Consider the following 16,194-nt stretch of genomic DNA (forward strand, 5'->3'; position numbering starts at 1 on the left):
GCAAGTGATGTTTAAATTTTAGGATAAAATATTCATGTTACTAATTTGCTGCCTGTGCACTAAAATTAAAATTTATATACATATTTTTAAATAATGTTGAATGTCGTATAGCTGTATCTGAGTTTCAAATGCTGGATTAACCTGATACTATACATAATATGGTGATTACATGTTACATTATGAGGTACATAACTGCCCAACAATGATTTAAACAATGCCACTGATGCTTCTTGTCTAACAGTCAAAGGTAACTTATTCTATTTTTAGCAACCTTTGCTAGAAACAATCAAGTTAGATTCATGTGTAAATACATCAAACAATTGTATATTCTTATCCTATGCATCATTAGTGAAAAGTTCAGATTATATGTTAAAATAAAATTGAATCTTGAAGAAATCTGTATACCTTGATCAGATCACCTCTTGTTAGTCTATACAGGGGTGAGTGATTAACTTCCATGGGGCCTTTTCAGTGCATGGTGAAGTGAGAGTGAAGTTGAGTGCTAATGTCTTCTTTCCATTTGGACCAAGCTTTGTAGCTTAGTTGTAGTGCTTTTTTAGTGGGATTAATAATCATGACACTGATGGAAAGTATAGGTTCATAGGTTCATAGGTTCATACTAGGCTATCTGCCCGAGGGCATTTACAAGCCTAGCCCATAGTTTTGTGGCTTACGCCACCCCTTTAGTATGGGGAACTATACCCATTATTTTGCTGTGCCTCTGTTGAGCAGTGACACTGAGGTAATCCCTGGGGTATCTCGATCTCCCATCCATTGGTCAAGATTTCTCTTGAACAAGGCCAGTGCTCTGCCTCACATATACCGGGATTTTATTCCACAGCATAGGAGTCTTTGGGTGATGAATCTATCCCTCCAGCACGTCCTATTAATAGCCGTGTCGAGGTTTAAGTCTCCCGCCCTTGTGGCTCTGGCGGATCTAGATTTTTGAGGTGAAGCATATTCATCAAATCTGGGTTTGACATGGCCTTGTATGTTAGGCAAAGGTCACCTCTGAGCAAGCGGTAGCGACTGAATAGAGCTGGAGTTCTTTCAGTCGGGCAGCATAGGACAGATGTTTGAGACCCTTTATCCTTTTGGTGAGGAACTTTTGTGGCCTCTCCAGCTGCTGCAAGTGTCGGGTCAGATACATTCGAATGGGGCATTGTACTCAATCATTGGTCTGATGAGTGATGAGTATAGGAGACTATGACCTCCCTTGATCTAGATGAGAATCCCTTCATGATAAGGTGGGCAATGTAGAAGGTCTTCCTAACTACTTTAGCTACATGGGTGTCGAATGACAGACTACTATCAACCTGGGTCCCCAGGTCCCTGATAACTTCTTCTGTACTCAGTGGATTGCCACCTATTTGGTAGCTAGGGGCAACCTTGTTTTCGAAGGGTATGACTATGCATTTTTGGCATTTAACTTTAGGCCATGGCTCTGGCACCAGTTATCCGTTTCTGTGAGACCCTTCTGAAGGATATCTGTGTCAGATGTGTTTTACTATGGGCCAGTTTGCAGTCATCTGCAAACTATGTCAGCCATAACCCTCCTGTGTTTGCTTGTACTTTGGAAAAGTAGATGCCAAACAAGAGTGCCAGGACTGAGCCCTGTGGTACACCACTTGTGACAGGCTTTGAGTCTGACATGGCGCCAGCAACTCTGACCCTGTGGGTTCTGTCACTCAGCCAGTTTGCAACCCATCTTGTGATGTATGGGTTAACATTTAAGCTGATGAGTTTTCAATGATACCCGAGTGGGGTATTGTATCAAAGGCCTTCGCCAGATCGAGGTAGGCTGTATGGACTGCCTTTCCCTCATCAATGGCTTTGGTGACTGTTTGAAAAAGTCAACCAAGTTTAGAAGGCATGATCTGCCTTGACAAAGCCAAACTGGGATGGATCCAAAGTCTGCAAATTCCTATGTCTTTATTTATGAGGTCCATTATGATCCTCTCCATGGCTTTGCAGATAAGGCTTGTCAAGCTAATGGGCGGTAATTTCCAGGGTCGGTGGAGGCACCGCTTTGTGAAGTGGGACCACAGTTGCAGTCGCCACTCCTGGAGTGCGTATCCAGAGGTAAGACTATGATTAAACAGCTGTCCTAGCTGTGGGTTTAATTCCTCGTTGAGTTAAGTGGAGCACACAGCCGGGGACACCATCAGGTCCCATGGATGCTGTGTTTTTGCTTTGGAGAGAGCAGTTCTCACTTGGGCGTTGGAGATGTTTGGGGGCTGCAATCGCTTGGTATAGATATCTCTCCTTTTGGGGGAGGGGAGAAGTTTGCACTGAACCTGTCAGCCAGTATGTTGGCAATGTCTGTAGGATCAGTAATCTTCACATCATTTTGAACTAGTTCTGAGCATATCTGGGAGTTTCCTCCCAGGTTTCTAACATAGCTAAAGAAGGCCTTATGATTGTCTTTTGAGTCTTTAGCTATTTTTCTCTCAAAATTTGCTTTGGATGATTTTATGAGAGCTCTTAGTTTTTACTTATAGTGATCAAGGGTGTCTTACCTTTTAAGGATTTTGCTCTATCTTGTAGTAGCTTCCTCCTTTTGTTGTAGAGTTTGTTTATGGCTGGGGTCCACCAGAGTGGACGCTTGCCTTTGGTACAAAGAGTCTTTGTTTTGCTTGGGATTGCCTTATCCATGCAGTCCTGCAGGTGCTGGTAGAAGGCATTTGTAAGTGATTCAGCGGCTTGAGTACTGTTTTCCGTCGGCTCAGGGCCTTAAAGGAGACCACACTAGTCTTTAGAAGTGTGAAGTCGGCTTTCGAGAAGTTCTTTACTGTGGTCTTTTTTTTTTCAGGTGGGGGTGGGATGAGGACCTCCAGCGAGATTAGTTTGTGATCTGATCTCACCAGTGAGGGGTATACTTCCGGTGTTGAACATTGTGCTCCCATGTTCGTGATGATGAGATCAAGTATGTTTTCTCCTCTTGTGGGGATGGTGACTAGTTGTTCCATGGCATTTGAGTTTATGAATTCCAGGAACTTTTGGGCTAGGGTGTTTGGGCTTGAGTAGTGTTCCCAGTCTATATTAGGGTAATTGAAGTCACCTAGTATGATGGTGTTTGGTGATACATTTATCCCTAGTGTTTTCAGGAAGGCCATGTGAGGTTCCTGAGTTTGTGAGGGTGGCCTGTAACATGCTACAATTTGCAGAGCAGTCCTGCCTATGGTTAATTGCACCTGGATGGTCTCCGATGCATCGTTGCCCACCAGTCTTGAGGTGTGGGTGTCTTTGATGAATATGGATACCCCCTCCTTTCTTGGTATTGTCCGGATTTTGGAGCCAGAACGCATGATAAGAGGTAAAACCTGATAGTGCTGGGGTGCTCTCAGGAGCCTTGAACCAGGTTTCTGTCACTGCACAGACATCGATGTTCTCCATACTGAGAAGGGCCTCGGTCGTGCATTTTGAGATTTAGACTTCTGGCATTGAGCAGCATTACCCTTAGTTTTTCCTTTTTTGTTCTAGGGTGGTAGGTTTAGAATTTGAGCCTTGCTAAAAAGGCACTATGGGGTGGCAAGAGCCTTTGCCAATATCCGGAATCCCAGGGTGACAGGTGCAAGCCGTCCCTTGCGAAGCAGCGTGGCTTGTCCAGCATGTCATCCCAGGCAGACAGACATTGGATCCCCTTTGAATGACACCAGAGTTTAAGCCAATTGTTAAAGCTGATCATCTTATCTCTGTATTGTGGCATCATTCTTGGTGAAGGTAGGATACTGCTCAAGGTCAGGGTCATACCTGCCTGGGCTACATAATCAGAGAGCTCCTCAATGTCTCTTTTCATGTAGTCCAAGGAGGTACGTCTCAGGTCGTTTACACCAGCGTGTATTTCTTCTGAAGGGTTGGGGGTTTGGAGTAAGCCAGATGCTGCTTCATTTGGGTCTTGCATGTTGAGGAGCAGGAAGTTCAGGTACTGAGAGATGCTGTTTTAAGCTGCTGATGCCATTAGTGGATTCTGGTGTAAATCCAATGAATTCAGGGAGGGGTAAACTGGTGTGGACAGTGCAAGACATGAGCTCAGGGAGGGGTAAACTGGTGTGGATAGGCAAGACATGAGCTCAGGGAGGGGTAAAGTGGTGTGGACAGTGCAAGACATGAGCTCAGGGAGGGGTAAAATGGTGTGGATAGGCAAGACATGAGCTCAGGGAGGGGTAAACTGGTGTGGACAGTGCAAGACATGAGCTCAGGGAGGGGTAAACTGGTGTGGATAGGCAAGACATGAGCTCAGGGAGGGGTAAAGTGGTGTGGACAGTGCAAGACATGCGCTCAGGGAGGGGTAAAGTGGTGTGGACAGTGCAAGACATGAGCTCAGGGAGGGGTAAACTGGTGTGGACAGTGCAAGACATCAGCTCAGGGAGGGGTAAACTGGTGTGGACAGTGCAAGACATGAGCTCAGGGAGGGGTAAAGTGGTGTGGACAGTGCAAGACATGAGCTCAGGGAGGGGTAAAGTGGTGTGGACAGTGCAAGACATGAGCTCAGGGAGGGGTAAAGTGGTGTGGACAGTGCAAGACATGAGCTCAGGGAGGGGTAAACTGGTGTGGGCAGTGCAAGACATGAGCTCAGGGAGGGGTAAACTGGTGTGGACAGTGCAAGACATGAGCTCAGGGAGGGGTAAACTGGTGTGGACAGTGCAAGACATGAGCTCAGGGAGGGGTAAACTGGTGTGGACAGTGCAAGACATGAGCTCAGGGAGGGGTAAAGTGGTGTGGACAGTGCAAGACATGAGCTCAGGGAGGGGTAAAGTGGTGTGGACAGTGCAAGGCATGAGCTCAGGGAGGGGTAACCTGGTGTGGACAGTGCAAGACATGAGCTCAGGGAGGGGTATACTGGTGTGGACAGTGCAAGAAATGAGCTCAGGGAGGGGTAAACTGGTGTGGACAGTGCAAGACATGAGGCAGTCGACAATGATGGCAGGAAGGTGGATGTTAAAGTTGGAGATGCACTGTGGCTTTGACTAAGTCGAGTGCACACTGGTTGTATGATTTTGCATTGGATCCTGCAAGCTCAGGTGTTAAATGCACCAGGTTTAGATTGGTCAGAAATTCCTTCATATCACTGTCAACAGGTCCAAGAAAGCAATGAGGCTAGTCTTCTAAGATACACAGATTGCAGTTTGTGGGAGTGATGGTAGCAAATGTTTATGACTGATGTGAATTTAGAAATGGAGGTGGAGTGGGAGGTATATGGAGTTAAGTAAAAGGGATGCTTACTTGGTAAAGGGAAACTTTAGGAGTATCTACTTTGGATCAGTGTCTGTGGAAGAGCTGCTTCTACTACTAATGTAGGACTAAGCTTGGATTTATACAGTGTACATTTGCTCCCTCCAAGCTTAGGACCAGGTCTAGTGTTGCATGAGTAGCTGTGAGATTGAAGAATGTACTAGAACTTTTAGTATGTGATATATTTTACATGGGGTAACTTCATTGCAAATGCAACCTAATGAAGCTCATGTGTGATACCTACTTTATAAACACAGCCTAATGTACCTCACTTATGCTATCAATATTTTTAACAGAGTCTAATATATTCTGCTGTGATGTACATAAATTATTTCATAATATACTAGCAAAGTGCATACCTTTCCAACTTCCACATCTCTTGCATTCCGCAGTTGAAGTACCTTCTCAAAACTCAAGCTTATTACAGCTGCTTTAAGCCTAGCTCCTGTCCTATAATTTATGGCAGAGACCAATCCAAGAATCCAAGACTGACATATTTGAAGAAGGAAAATTCCCAGGACAAGGAGAAGGCCAGTGAGCTTGTCATTTTCAGCATTGCTGCTGTACTGCAAAAATCTCCGGATCAGAAATGCCTAGACAGAAAAGAGATGAAGATAAGATTGTGACTCATGACTACATACTATTCCAACGTTGTTATGTTATGCTGTAATAACAATAAAATTCAAGTAATGTTTCTTGGCTTCCACAAAAGCTACTCTCCTAGATCATGTATGGCTTTCAGGAACATATGCGCAATTTATTCTAAGTGCTGTTTATCCCATTTGTTTCTTCAGTCCACATTACTTTATCGTTAGTAGGAAAAACAATAATTGCAGTTCCTTTTATTGTCTTCATGGGATAGATGAATAAAGCTGTAATATTCACCCAGCCAACCTGAGATTAATTTGTGACCCTTGAACCAGCGGAGCTGACAATGACAGGAATGAGATACCAACAGTTCTCAACTTTTTTGGTCTGCAATACTGGACAAAGCCAAAACAAAGGGAAAGTAAAGGCCCAGAATCAGATATGACTGTAAAAAAGGGACACTAATCCTCTTAGGAAGTTAATAGAACAGGTTTCGTATCAACATACATTTTCTGAAGAATAAGTGTGAAACTCTACTTCGTGGCATTACTGATTTATTGAAATCCTCAGTGATTTACCAGAAAGACAAAAATTTCAGAAGAGGCTGGCTAAAAATATGAAGCAAAAATCAGAGATGTTCAGCAAAATCAAGGACAGTACAGGGCTGGTCAGGTAATGCTAGCTCACCTATACTTGGGGAAGGGAGCCCTCTCTGTCAACAAGAATTTTGTGAGATCCATGAAGTAGTCTGATTGGTGACGCCCTCCTTCCCCTTGTATCATTCTTATTTAAGATAAGCCCTTCACTTTTCCCTGACCTAATCTTGTACACCAGTATCATGCACCCTTCTCCTCTAGTCTCAAATGAGAAGAATTCCATCTCTTCTTGTTTCTGGTATACCTCTCCTCCATCACACAAATCTTTCTGCTAGCTTTACTCTGGTTTTCTCCAAGCAGTTTGACACACCTTTCCTTATATGGCTTCGGGAACTACAAACTGTGCTCATTGTGTTGACAGACCGGTATCCCAAAGAGTGTATGCATTACCGCCATGCTTTTGGAGTCTGTCTCTCTGGAGATGTACCACACCATTCTGGCTGCTACTCTCACTGCCGTGTCACTATATATTTGGTGATCCAGTCAATGTGTCATCAACATCCCAAAGTCCTTCTGCTGCTCTGTTGCTATCAGCATTACACCTACCAGGCTAATAATTCACACTAGGGTCATTATACTCCAAGTCAAGTATTTTTTTTAAGTAAACCCCACCAACCACCTTTCAATTCTTATCAAATCTTTCTGTAAGTATTTTCCTCAATTTCCCACTGCTGCACCTATCTTTGTGTCATCTTCAAAGATGGTGGTCCTATTCTCTGTTTCTTCAGATATGTCTGGAGAAAACACATGAAGAGTGCTGGACAAAGGACAGACCCCTGTGGTACACATTTTTAACACTGTCTCTCTAGACACAATGCTGCCCATTCCACCATTCAAATTTTGCAGCAGTTTGGTTCTCCAGCCTGACCCAACTATCACCTCTTAGTCATACCTCTCTACGTCTTTTCAGAGAAAGCCAAAAAAAAATACAAAAAAGGGATGAATGCCCAACATCTGGATGCACAGCGTTGAAACCTCACAGGAAGAGGTTCTCTGGTTTGATTCTCAGCTGGGGTTCCTTCTGTGCAGAGTCTGCATGTCCTCCCTGCATTTGTGTGGGTTTCCTCTGGCTGCTCCAGTTTCCTCCCACATTTCAAAGACATGCGTCTGGAGCGTTCCTCCCCAGGCCTCCTCTGAAAATTGGCTTTGTTCCGAGTCGGACTTTCCCAGTAAACAAATGTTATATAAATTAAATAAAATCAAGGTCAATTTTAATCTGTTAGTCTAATCCTGTTAAAAAGTTAACAGAACATGAGAGTTTGCACTGATGTGCATTTTCTGATGACTAAGAAGTATTAAACTCTAGTAATTGGCAAAACTGAATGACAGCATTCCTCAATGATTTACCAGAAAATGAAAAATTGTATGAGTGATAGAACAAAACAATGAGATAAAATCATGAACAATTAACAAGTATGCTCCTAGTCCCTTCAGTTTTTCTATCAGACTCCTGCTTATTCAAAAACCTAGTTAGAATCCAGGTAGACAAGATCACCTGGTACTCACCTGTCCAGGTTACCACCAAACCAAGTCATAAATCTTAATCAGAGTTGACTAAGACTATCAGCTGTCATTGGCCACTATCCTGGAGACTGTTGCCCTTGAAATGCTACTAGCCTTCCACTCAGCTTTCACAACAGGACTTTCCGGGCCACTGCTGTTAAGCTAATTGGTCAGTAGTTTTGCGATTTTTGTTCTCCTTCGACAAGAATACCACACTTGCTGTCATCTGGCAGTTCTGCACCAGCCAGTGATCTGTTGAAGATCTTTATCTGTGTCGGAGGAGTCTGCCAACATAGCAGCCAGGTTTCTGAGGACTCAAATGTAGGCACCTCATCTGGTCTGTTTCTGATCCTCCTGATGGACAGCCAGTTTCTTCTCCACATCCTTCCTCTTTATCCTGGTGTCTGTATTCTTTTCTCCCTATTTCTCCTGCCTCCCTCCCAGCATGATGCCCACCCTTATTTCCCTCATGAAAACTGAAGCAAAGCATTTGAGTAACCGTGCTTTTCTCCAGTCTTCTTTCATCTTCTTCCTATCGTCACTTAGCCTGAGTCTGTTACACCTTTCTTCCTTGTTGCTATGTACCTAAAAAGCCCATGTTTCCATTCGTGAGCTCTTGGGCCAACTTCCTTTCAACTTTTTCCCTTTTCTGCCCTTAACAACTGCCCTACAAAAGGAAGAAGGGGTTAAGTCACACTGAAAATCAGACAGCCTACCAGCACATGACCATTTCCTCCACTGTGCAAAAATAAGGTAAGGTTACTATAAGGTATATTGCTCTGGAGAGTGGAGGACCACTCCATGGTATATGCAAAATGTTAATGCCAAGCAGGATTTGGGAATAAATGAGTGTTAGAGTTTCAAGATGATGTTTAATGTGTGATAAAGGCCAAAAAAGAATTTAAAAAATGCACAGAAAATACAGACTGCATACTATACACAAATATATAAACATTTTTAGAAAGGCATTTCCTTGTGCAAACTCTGGCTTGGCAATAAGTACAAATTATTCTAAATAAGTAAATTACATATTGTACTCTCAAGAATTGATTTTAATATTTTAAACAATGCATTAAAGAATAAACATTTAGTCAACCACTGTCACTTAGAACAACTGAAAAGGAAACTGACATGTTTACTTTTCACTTCAGGACTGAACAAGATAAGAAAGCAGGAAATATAAACTCTCTTGACAACTTAAATTAAATACATTCTGAGTGCAAAAAACGCAACTCAGATTTCAGTCTAAAATTACAGCTAAAGAAAAGAAAGCTGCTGTCATGTCAAAGAAAATATATTTTCAACTATATGAGTGCATTTTATTCACTGACTGATTTGTAACATACTAAAAAAAAAATAGAACAGTTTTGTTTTGTTTGGGAGGTCTGCAAAGAAGTTGGGTTTAGGATAGTTCATGGTCTCTTGCATAACAGTGATTGACAGCTAAACCAGCCAGTCAGTAGGCATGATATACTGATCAGCAAATATGGCAGTATAGGTCCTGTTCCCTTACAGAGCATAACTGAAGTGTACAGTGAAGACATCAATCATTGAAACTATACAAGCTAAAACATCCAAATGAATAATTTCTGTTGTAAATCTGTTGTCCTTTCTCCCCATAAAGTCAAATTACTGCTTCATTTATTTAACTTGAGACCCTGGATTTTCTGTTCAAGGTCCACATCTTTTATTGGATTAACTAAATGTGCTATCTTTAGGAGAAACAGTATAACTAAATCAATACATTGGCAATATACTTTTATTTCAGATGCAGTGCTGAATGAGACATTTAAGCAATAACCCACGCCTGGGTGTGGGTAATGCTGGATTTACTCACGCTTGGTGTGGTTTGGTCACGAGGGCAAAGCCCGAGTGGCCAAACAAAGACAACCATGGGAAAATCCAGCATTATCCACACTCAGAAGTGGAGTTATTATATCTAATGACATTATTTAAGAAAAAAATACTTACTTTTCTTAAATAATGGCATTGTATAATGCCTCCTTGCTGCCCTTCCGCAGCTGTCCAGTATTCTGCGGCAGTTCTGATGTACTGCGCATGCGTATGGTTATGCAGTACATCAGAACTGTGTGTGGAAGCAACGGAGAAAGGAAGATCTCCGTTGCTTTTAAAAACATGTCTCGCTATGTTAAAAGAGTTTAACATAGCGAGATAACTTTAAAAAAAAGCCTCGGAGACTTTCCTTTCTCCGTTGCTTTTTTTAAAGCTGTTTTGCTATGTTAAACGAGTTTAGCATAGCGAGACAGCTTTAAAAAAAGCAACACAGAAAGGAAGATCTCCGTTGCTTTTTTTTTTAAGATATCTCGCTATGTTAAACTCATTTAACATAGTGAGAAAACAGCAACGGAGCTCTTCTGTCCTCCGTTGCTGTCCAAAAAAAAAAAAAGACTTATGCTAATGGAAAAAGTCCGGGCGACCTGACATTTTTCCATTGGTATCTTCTTCTACTTCTTCTTCTTCTTTCAGCTTTTCCTGGTTAGGGGTCACCACAGCGGATCATCTGTCCGCTCATGATTGGCAGTGGAGTTTTACAGTGTCGAGTTGCCAGCCCGGTGCCCAACCTTCCACAGAAGGCACACACACATGAACACTCACACCTAGGACCAATTTAGAGTGTCCAATCCACCTACTGCATGTCTTTGGGATGTGGGAGGAAACCGGAGCACCCGGAGGAAACCCACGCGACCACAGAGAGGACATGCAGACTCCGCACAGAAGGCACCCCAGCCAAGAATCGAACCGGAGAACCTCTTGCTGTGAGGCGGCAACGCTAACCGCTGCACCACCATGGCCGCCCACCTTTTTCCATTAGTATAAGTCTTTGATTTATAACGTGCACGCTGACTAATTAACGTGCATGTTTTGGAATATTAATGGGGGGGTCGTTGTATAATAACTATTATGCAATGACTGGCCATTAACATTCCAAACCAGGCACACTGATTTGTCAGCCCAACCAAAGTGCCCATTGTAAACAGAGTGTATACCAATGGAAAAAAATGTCTGGTTGTCCTGACTTTCTTCTATTAATATATGCTACGGAAACAAATAAACTTACAAAAACAGTAGATTTCAAAAGAATGAGGGAGACAGCACAGAGAAAAATCTAAGGATAATCGGATATGTTAATGCAAAACTAGAGAAACGTATCTAATTATCTAATTATCCTTATATTTTTTCTGTCCCATCTCTCCTGCATGCTTGAAGCCTCCGTACTTCCTTTTTTAAATTAAAAATAAATAAAAAAAAGCAACAGAGACCTTCCTTTCTCTGTTTCTTGCTATACACAGCACTGATGTACTGCATGAGTGTGGAAATGCAAGTCCCATACGCATGCCCAGTACAAAAAGAAAGCCCCATGACACTGAGGAAAAACGCAGAAGTTATTTTTTCTTAAATAATGTCATTGTATAATAGCAACAACCCACGGCTGAGTGTGGGTAATGCTGATTTATCCACAGTTGGCTTTATTTGGTCACTAGGGTCAAACCACACCAACAGTGGGTAAATCCAGCATTTCCCACATCCAGCTGTGGGTTACTGCTATATTACACAAGGACCAGCCATTAAAATTCAAAAACAAGCACACTTATTGGTCAGCCCAAGCAGCATGCCTGTTGTAAATAGAGTATATACCAATGGAAAAAGTCTACTCACCCAGACTTTTCTTCCATTAATATATGCCGGACACTTAAAACGAGCAAGAGAGAGAGGACAGAGACAAATACAAGGATCATCAGGTACATTATACAAAACTAGAAAAACATACGCATTTATTCTTATATTTTCTCTTTCTCCTCTCTCCTGTTCATTTGAAATCTCCAGATTTCATTGTTTTAACTAAAAGCAAACAAAAAAAGCAAAGGAGATTTTTCTTTCTCTGTTGCTTCCTTTACACAGAAAACACAAAAAAACAAACTGGTGAAAGAAGAAGAACCAGTACTAAACAAAAACGAGCCGACCACAAGCCCAAAAGTGTAAAATCAATTGAATATAAAGCACTTTTCGTCACCGTTATACAATAACTTCTTCAGATCTGAAGAAGTGATTGTATAACAGTGCTTTATATTAAATTGATTTTATACTTTTGGGTTTGTGGTTAGTTTCCTTTACACAGCACTGATATACTGCATAAGCGTGGGAACGTAAGTCCCATACACTGGGAAAAACGTGGAAGAGTACCATGACGCCATTATACAAGGACATTATTTAAGAAAGTAAGTTTATTTTTTTCTTAAATAATGTCATTATATAATAGCAATAACCCACAGCTTCATCTTCGTGACCAAACCACACCAACCATGGGTAAATCCAGCATTTCCCACACCGAGCTGTGGTTTATTACTATATTACAAAATGTGACTGAACTAACAAATACTAAGCATAAATATGATAACCAGTAAACGGCTGACCAAAACCAATTACCGGGGTACTCATTCATTAAGGCAGAAGTACCATCTACTAACTGAAAGTTCATGGAGCTACCTGATGCTGACATCTACAGGAAATGATAGTAAATATATATACTGTCTGACCTTTGTACATGCATCAGTGCAGTGAATACAATACAGCAGGTATGCAGATACACACACCTTGATTACATTGATCAAATCAAGACCAACACTTATTTGTAAATTAATGTTAACTGGTAAAACTAGTATGGTATAAAACAATCATCAAGGACATTAGTTAATTTTGGAAGAAAAAAGTTCTAATTGGTAAAAGAGCTAAAACAGATATTAATTGGCAAGTATTTAATTATAGTATTTGTAAAGTTATCATAACTAATATGAGATGAAAACTTACTGGACAACAGAAACCTGCAATCATTGAAACTATGAGGAAGCCCATGGCTAGCAAACATCGTGCTTGACAGAAATTCCAGATTACACGTAGCATGGAAGCTTTCTTTTTTCCATACTTACACAGTTCTTCTTGCCAAAGTTTCAGAAATCTAGTTTAGAGTTAAAATGTTAGAAAATATCATCAGTAAGAACAAATGGAGACTTACTATGTGCATTATTTTTTCTAAGTAAAGTCACTGTTTTCTTGGTTCATGATTACTATACCTTTTTGAAAGTTTGTTGAATTTACAATGAAACATTTTCAAGAGAAATTAATGTTTCGGAGTGGTAGGTGACCACTAGAATGAGAAGTTACTAAACACAACTTCTCTGAAACAATTTACCCAGAATGAGTTGCATTATGTAGACAACAGACAATTTGCAGTTCGTTTAAGAATAAGCACTCTACTGTCAATTCAGAAAACGGATGCAGTGATATAAGAGCTACAATCAAACCAAACGGTTTAGTCTTTCTACTGTAAAACACAAACGCTCAGCTCTCATGCAAACATACAAAACAAACAGTGGTGCTAACACTCCCAACTCCATTTCCATGTTCTGGTAAGTAATATGAGAAAGCATTTTGCAAACATCCTCAGCTTTGTAAAATCAATATCGCTCTTATGAGAACTTCCGCTGATTCTATGATCTCTTCATATAGATACGTCTCAGAGCTGAATGCTCTAGTATTGGTTCATCTCTCCTTCACATAGCTGCATTCTGTAGCCCACTGGATCCTTGTTCCAGTGACTTTTGCCACACTGCTCTTAGCCTGGTATGAAGAAGATACAGGCATAAAATGCAAACTAATTACCTTGCCTGCGGGTAATTCTTGTTAAAAGGACCCATCCCTTTTCTTGTACAAATGTTCTGTTTTCCTGCCAAATGTTAAACTCCCTTCTAAATATGCCACCGAAACATTGCACTAAATTAAAGTAATACTACTGGCTTCCACTGAAACATTAAATTTAATTAAATTAAGACCACTGGCTTCCATTGAAAACTCAATTCAATTAAATTAATACCACTGGCTTTCACTGAAACATTACATTAAATTCAGACCACTGGCTCCCACTGAAATATTAAATTAGTACCACTGGCTTCCACTGAAAATTAAATTAATACCACTTGCTTCCACTGAAACATTACACTACATTTAAGTAATACCACTGGCTTCCACTGAAACATTAAATTAAATAAAATTATGCTTGTATCTAATCTTTCCTAAGCTCTGTATTGGTGGAACTACAATGCTATGATACAGATGACCCAAACACTTTAAACGCTCCAACTTCAAAACCATGGAAAGTCTGTAGGCTGTCAACACTGAGGTAGTAAACACCAGGATGGTGTTTTATGAAGAAATGTAAAACCTGGAGTGCCAGGGCCCACCTGCAAGAGCTGAGCATTGCCTTCCTTTTGTTGGTGCAGACACTTCAGGGAGGCATGATCTGCAGCGAGAGTGAATCCCCTGCCCAGTAAATCCTAATTTAGGGACACAGAGGCCCATTTAATAGTCACACACTAACTCTCAGTTGCAGAATGTCTGCTCTCTGCCTTGGTTAGCTTTTTACTTAAATAACAGCTTGGGTAGCACAGCATGAGTTCCTCATTCTCAACCGCCCTTACCCCACTTTGGAAGTGTCTGTAAGGACAATTAATGGCTTGGAGAATTTGGGAACATTACAACTGCTTCTCTTTAAGTTCTGGAAAGGTTCCCTCAGATGCCAGTGTGCATTCAACTTGTTCAAGTAGTTTTAACTTAGTGAGGTCTGTAAGAGGACATGCTGTAGAAGCAAACTGAGAAACAAACTTTCTTTAATAACTAACAAGTCCTAAAAAGGCTCTTGCTTTGTTTAGGGAGTTGGCCACTCCTTAATAGCTTCTGCTTTTTCCTTTTGACTTTTATTTATCCCCTTCCAGTTACATAAATGAGATACTGCACCTCGGCCATCCATATTTTGCAGACTGGAGCCCAGCCTGCCCTATGGAATCTAAAATGGTCTGGCCTAAGGGAAGATACAAATCCCAGTCAGCTGAGCAGATGAGTATATCATCCAAACAAACCACAGTATAATGATAGCGAGACCTCAGCACATGGTCCAGCAACTGTTGGAATGTAGCAAAGGCTTCATGGAGGTGAAACAGCAGGATGGTACAGTGAAATTGTCCATCAAAACCAGCATCCTTTCATAAAATCCAGGACAGTTTAAAAGTTAGCCTTCTCTAACCACTCTGCAAGGTCTCCTGCCTGAGGAATAAGGTAGCTGTCAAGCTTGGAGATGCGATTACATCACTGAAAGTCATTGCAGAATCAGACAGTACCATTTGGTTTATGAACCAGCACTTCTAAAGGGCATTTCCTATTCTTTGCATGTCTCTTTGACTATCTACAAGCCCTCTTGGGCATCTATCAGGCAACATTTCCAAGGGGTAAATCAACAGGGTCCAGTGGAGGCCTGGGCACTTCCTGGTCTGAAAACATGAAATATGCAAAAGTTGGTTTTAGTTTTTTCTACCTTTCTCCACAGATGTTAGAGTTCTATTAAAATATTTCAATAAATGATCACTTTTAGGTTGATAAATCAATATACTTAAGTATTTTACCTTAAAACTATGGCAAAGGTGCCACATAGCTTTAGGCATAATATGTGTGCCTTGCTACATCAGAATTTCCTTTGGAATACCTACTCAGGAATATAACATCAAAGTTCTTTTGCTATGGTCTTGGAGTTAGCTTTCTGAAGGGAAATGTCCTCAAGGAACTTGGCAACATGGTCTAACAGAACCAGAATGTACTGGCGACCATTGCTAGACCTGAATATTAGCCCCACAATATCCAAAATATGTCTCTTGAAAGGAACTTCAGTTTTGGGCATTGGTATTACTACATCACTAAAGCCTGTGTGTTAGTGACACTTCGCCAGTACATTGTAACTAAGACTATTACTTGGTTTTATCCATATGCCCACATAACCCCCTAACACATGCCTCTTTGCCACTGTCAAGACCATACTCCTAAATGTCCCTGGCACTAACAACTGCCATGCAAGTTCTTCTTATTCTTTGTCACCCTAAACATCAAGTCATTATTCAGCTCAAAACAAGAATCAGATGAGGGAGTCAATGATGGACTCTTCCACCACTACCCTGGAAATGTTTTCTCTAGCATGACTCAACATTCCATCATCCCAGTGGGCCTTAACGGAACTCAGTTGACCTCTTTGAAGCCATACTATTATCCTCGGTCTTTAATGCTTAACAGGTAGAAGGCTCTACCTTCCCTCCCACAAAGGTAGGTACAGGGATTTCCATGGCTTACTTTTCTCTGAGGAAGAGTAACTCAT

The 16,194-nt window shown here is 41.3% G+C and overlaps 1 protein-coding gene across 1 annotated transcript in view; it reads right to left on the bottom strand.

Annotated features, from left to right (window-relative positions):
- Positions 1 to 16,194, bottom strand: part of LOC122789789 (multidrug resistance-associated protein 5-like) — a 464,322-nt gene that overhangs the window by 420,393 nt on the left and 27,735 nt on the right. The window contains exons 3-4 of the mRNA XM_044057231.1: positions 12,810 to 12,957; positions 5,595 to 5,828 (exon numbers count right to left, since the gene is read on the bottom strand). Of these exons, the coding sequence (XP_043913166.1) occupies positions 5,595 to 5,828; positions 12,810 to 12,957 (382 nt within the window). The remainder of the gene's footprint in view (positions 1 to 5,594; positions 5,829 to 12,809; positions 12,958 to 16,194) is intronic.

This window comes from Protopterus annectens, chromosome 15.part0 (assembly GCF_019279795.1).
Source record: "Protopterus annectens isolate FY-2018-M chromosome 15.part0, PAN1.0, whole genome shotgun sequence".
NCBI lineage: Eukaryota > Metazoa > Chordata > Ceratodontiformes > Protopteridae > Protopterus > Protopterus annectens.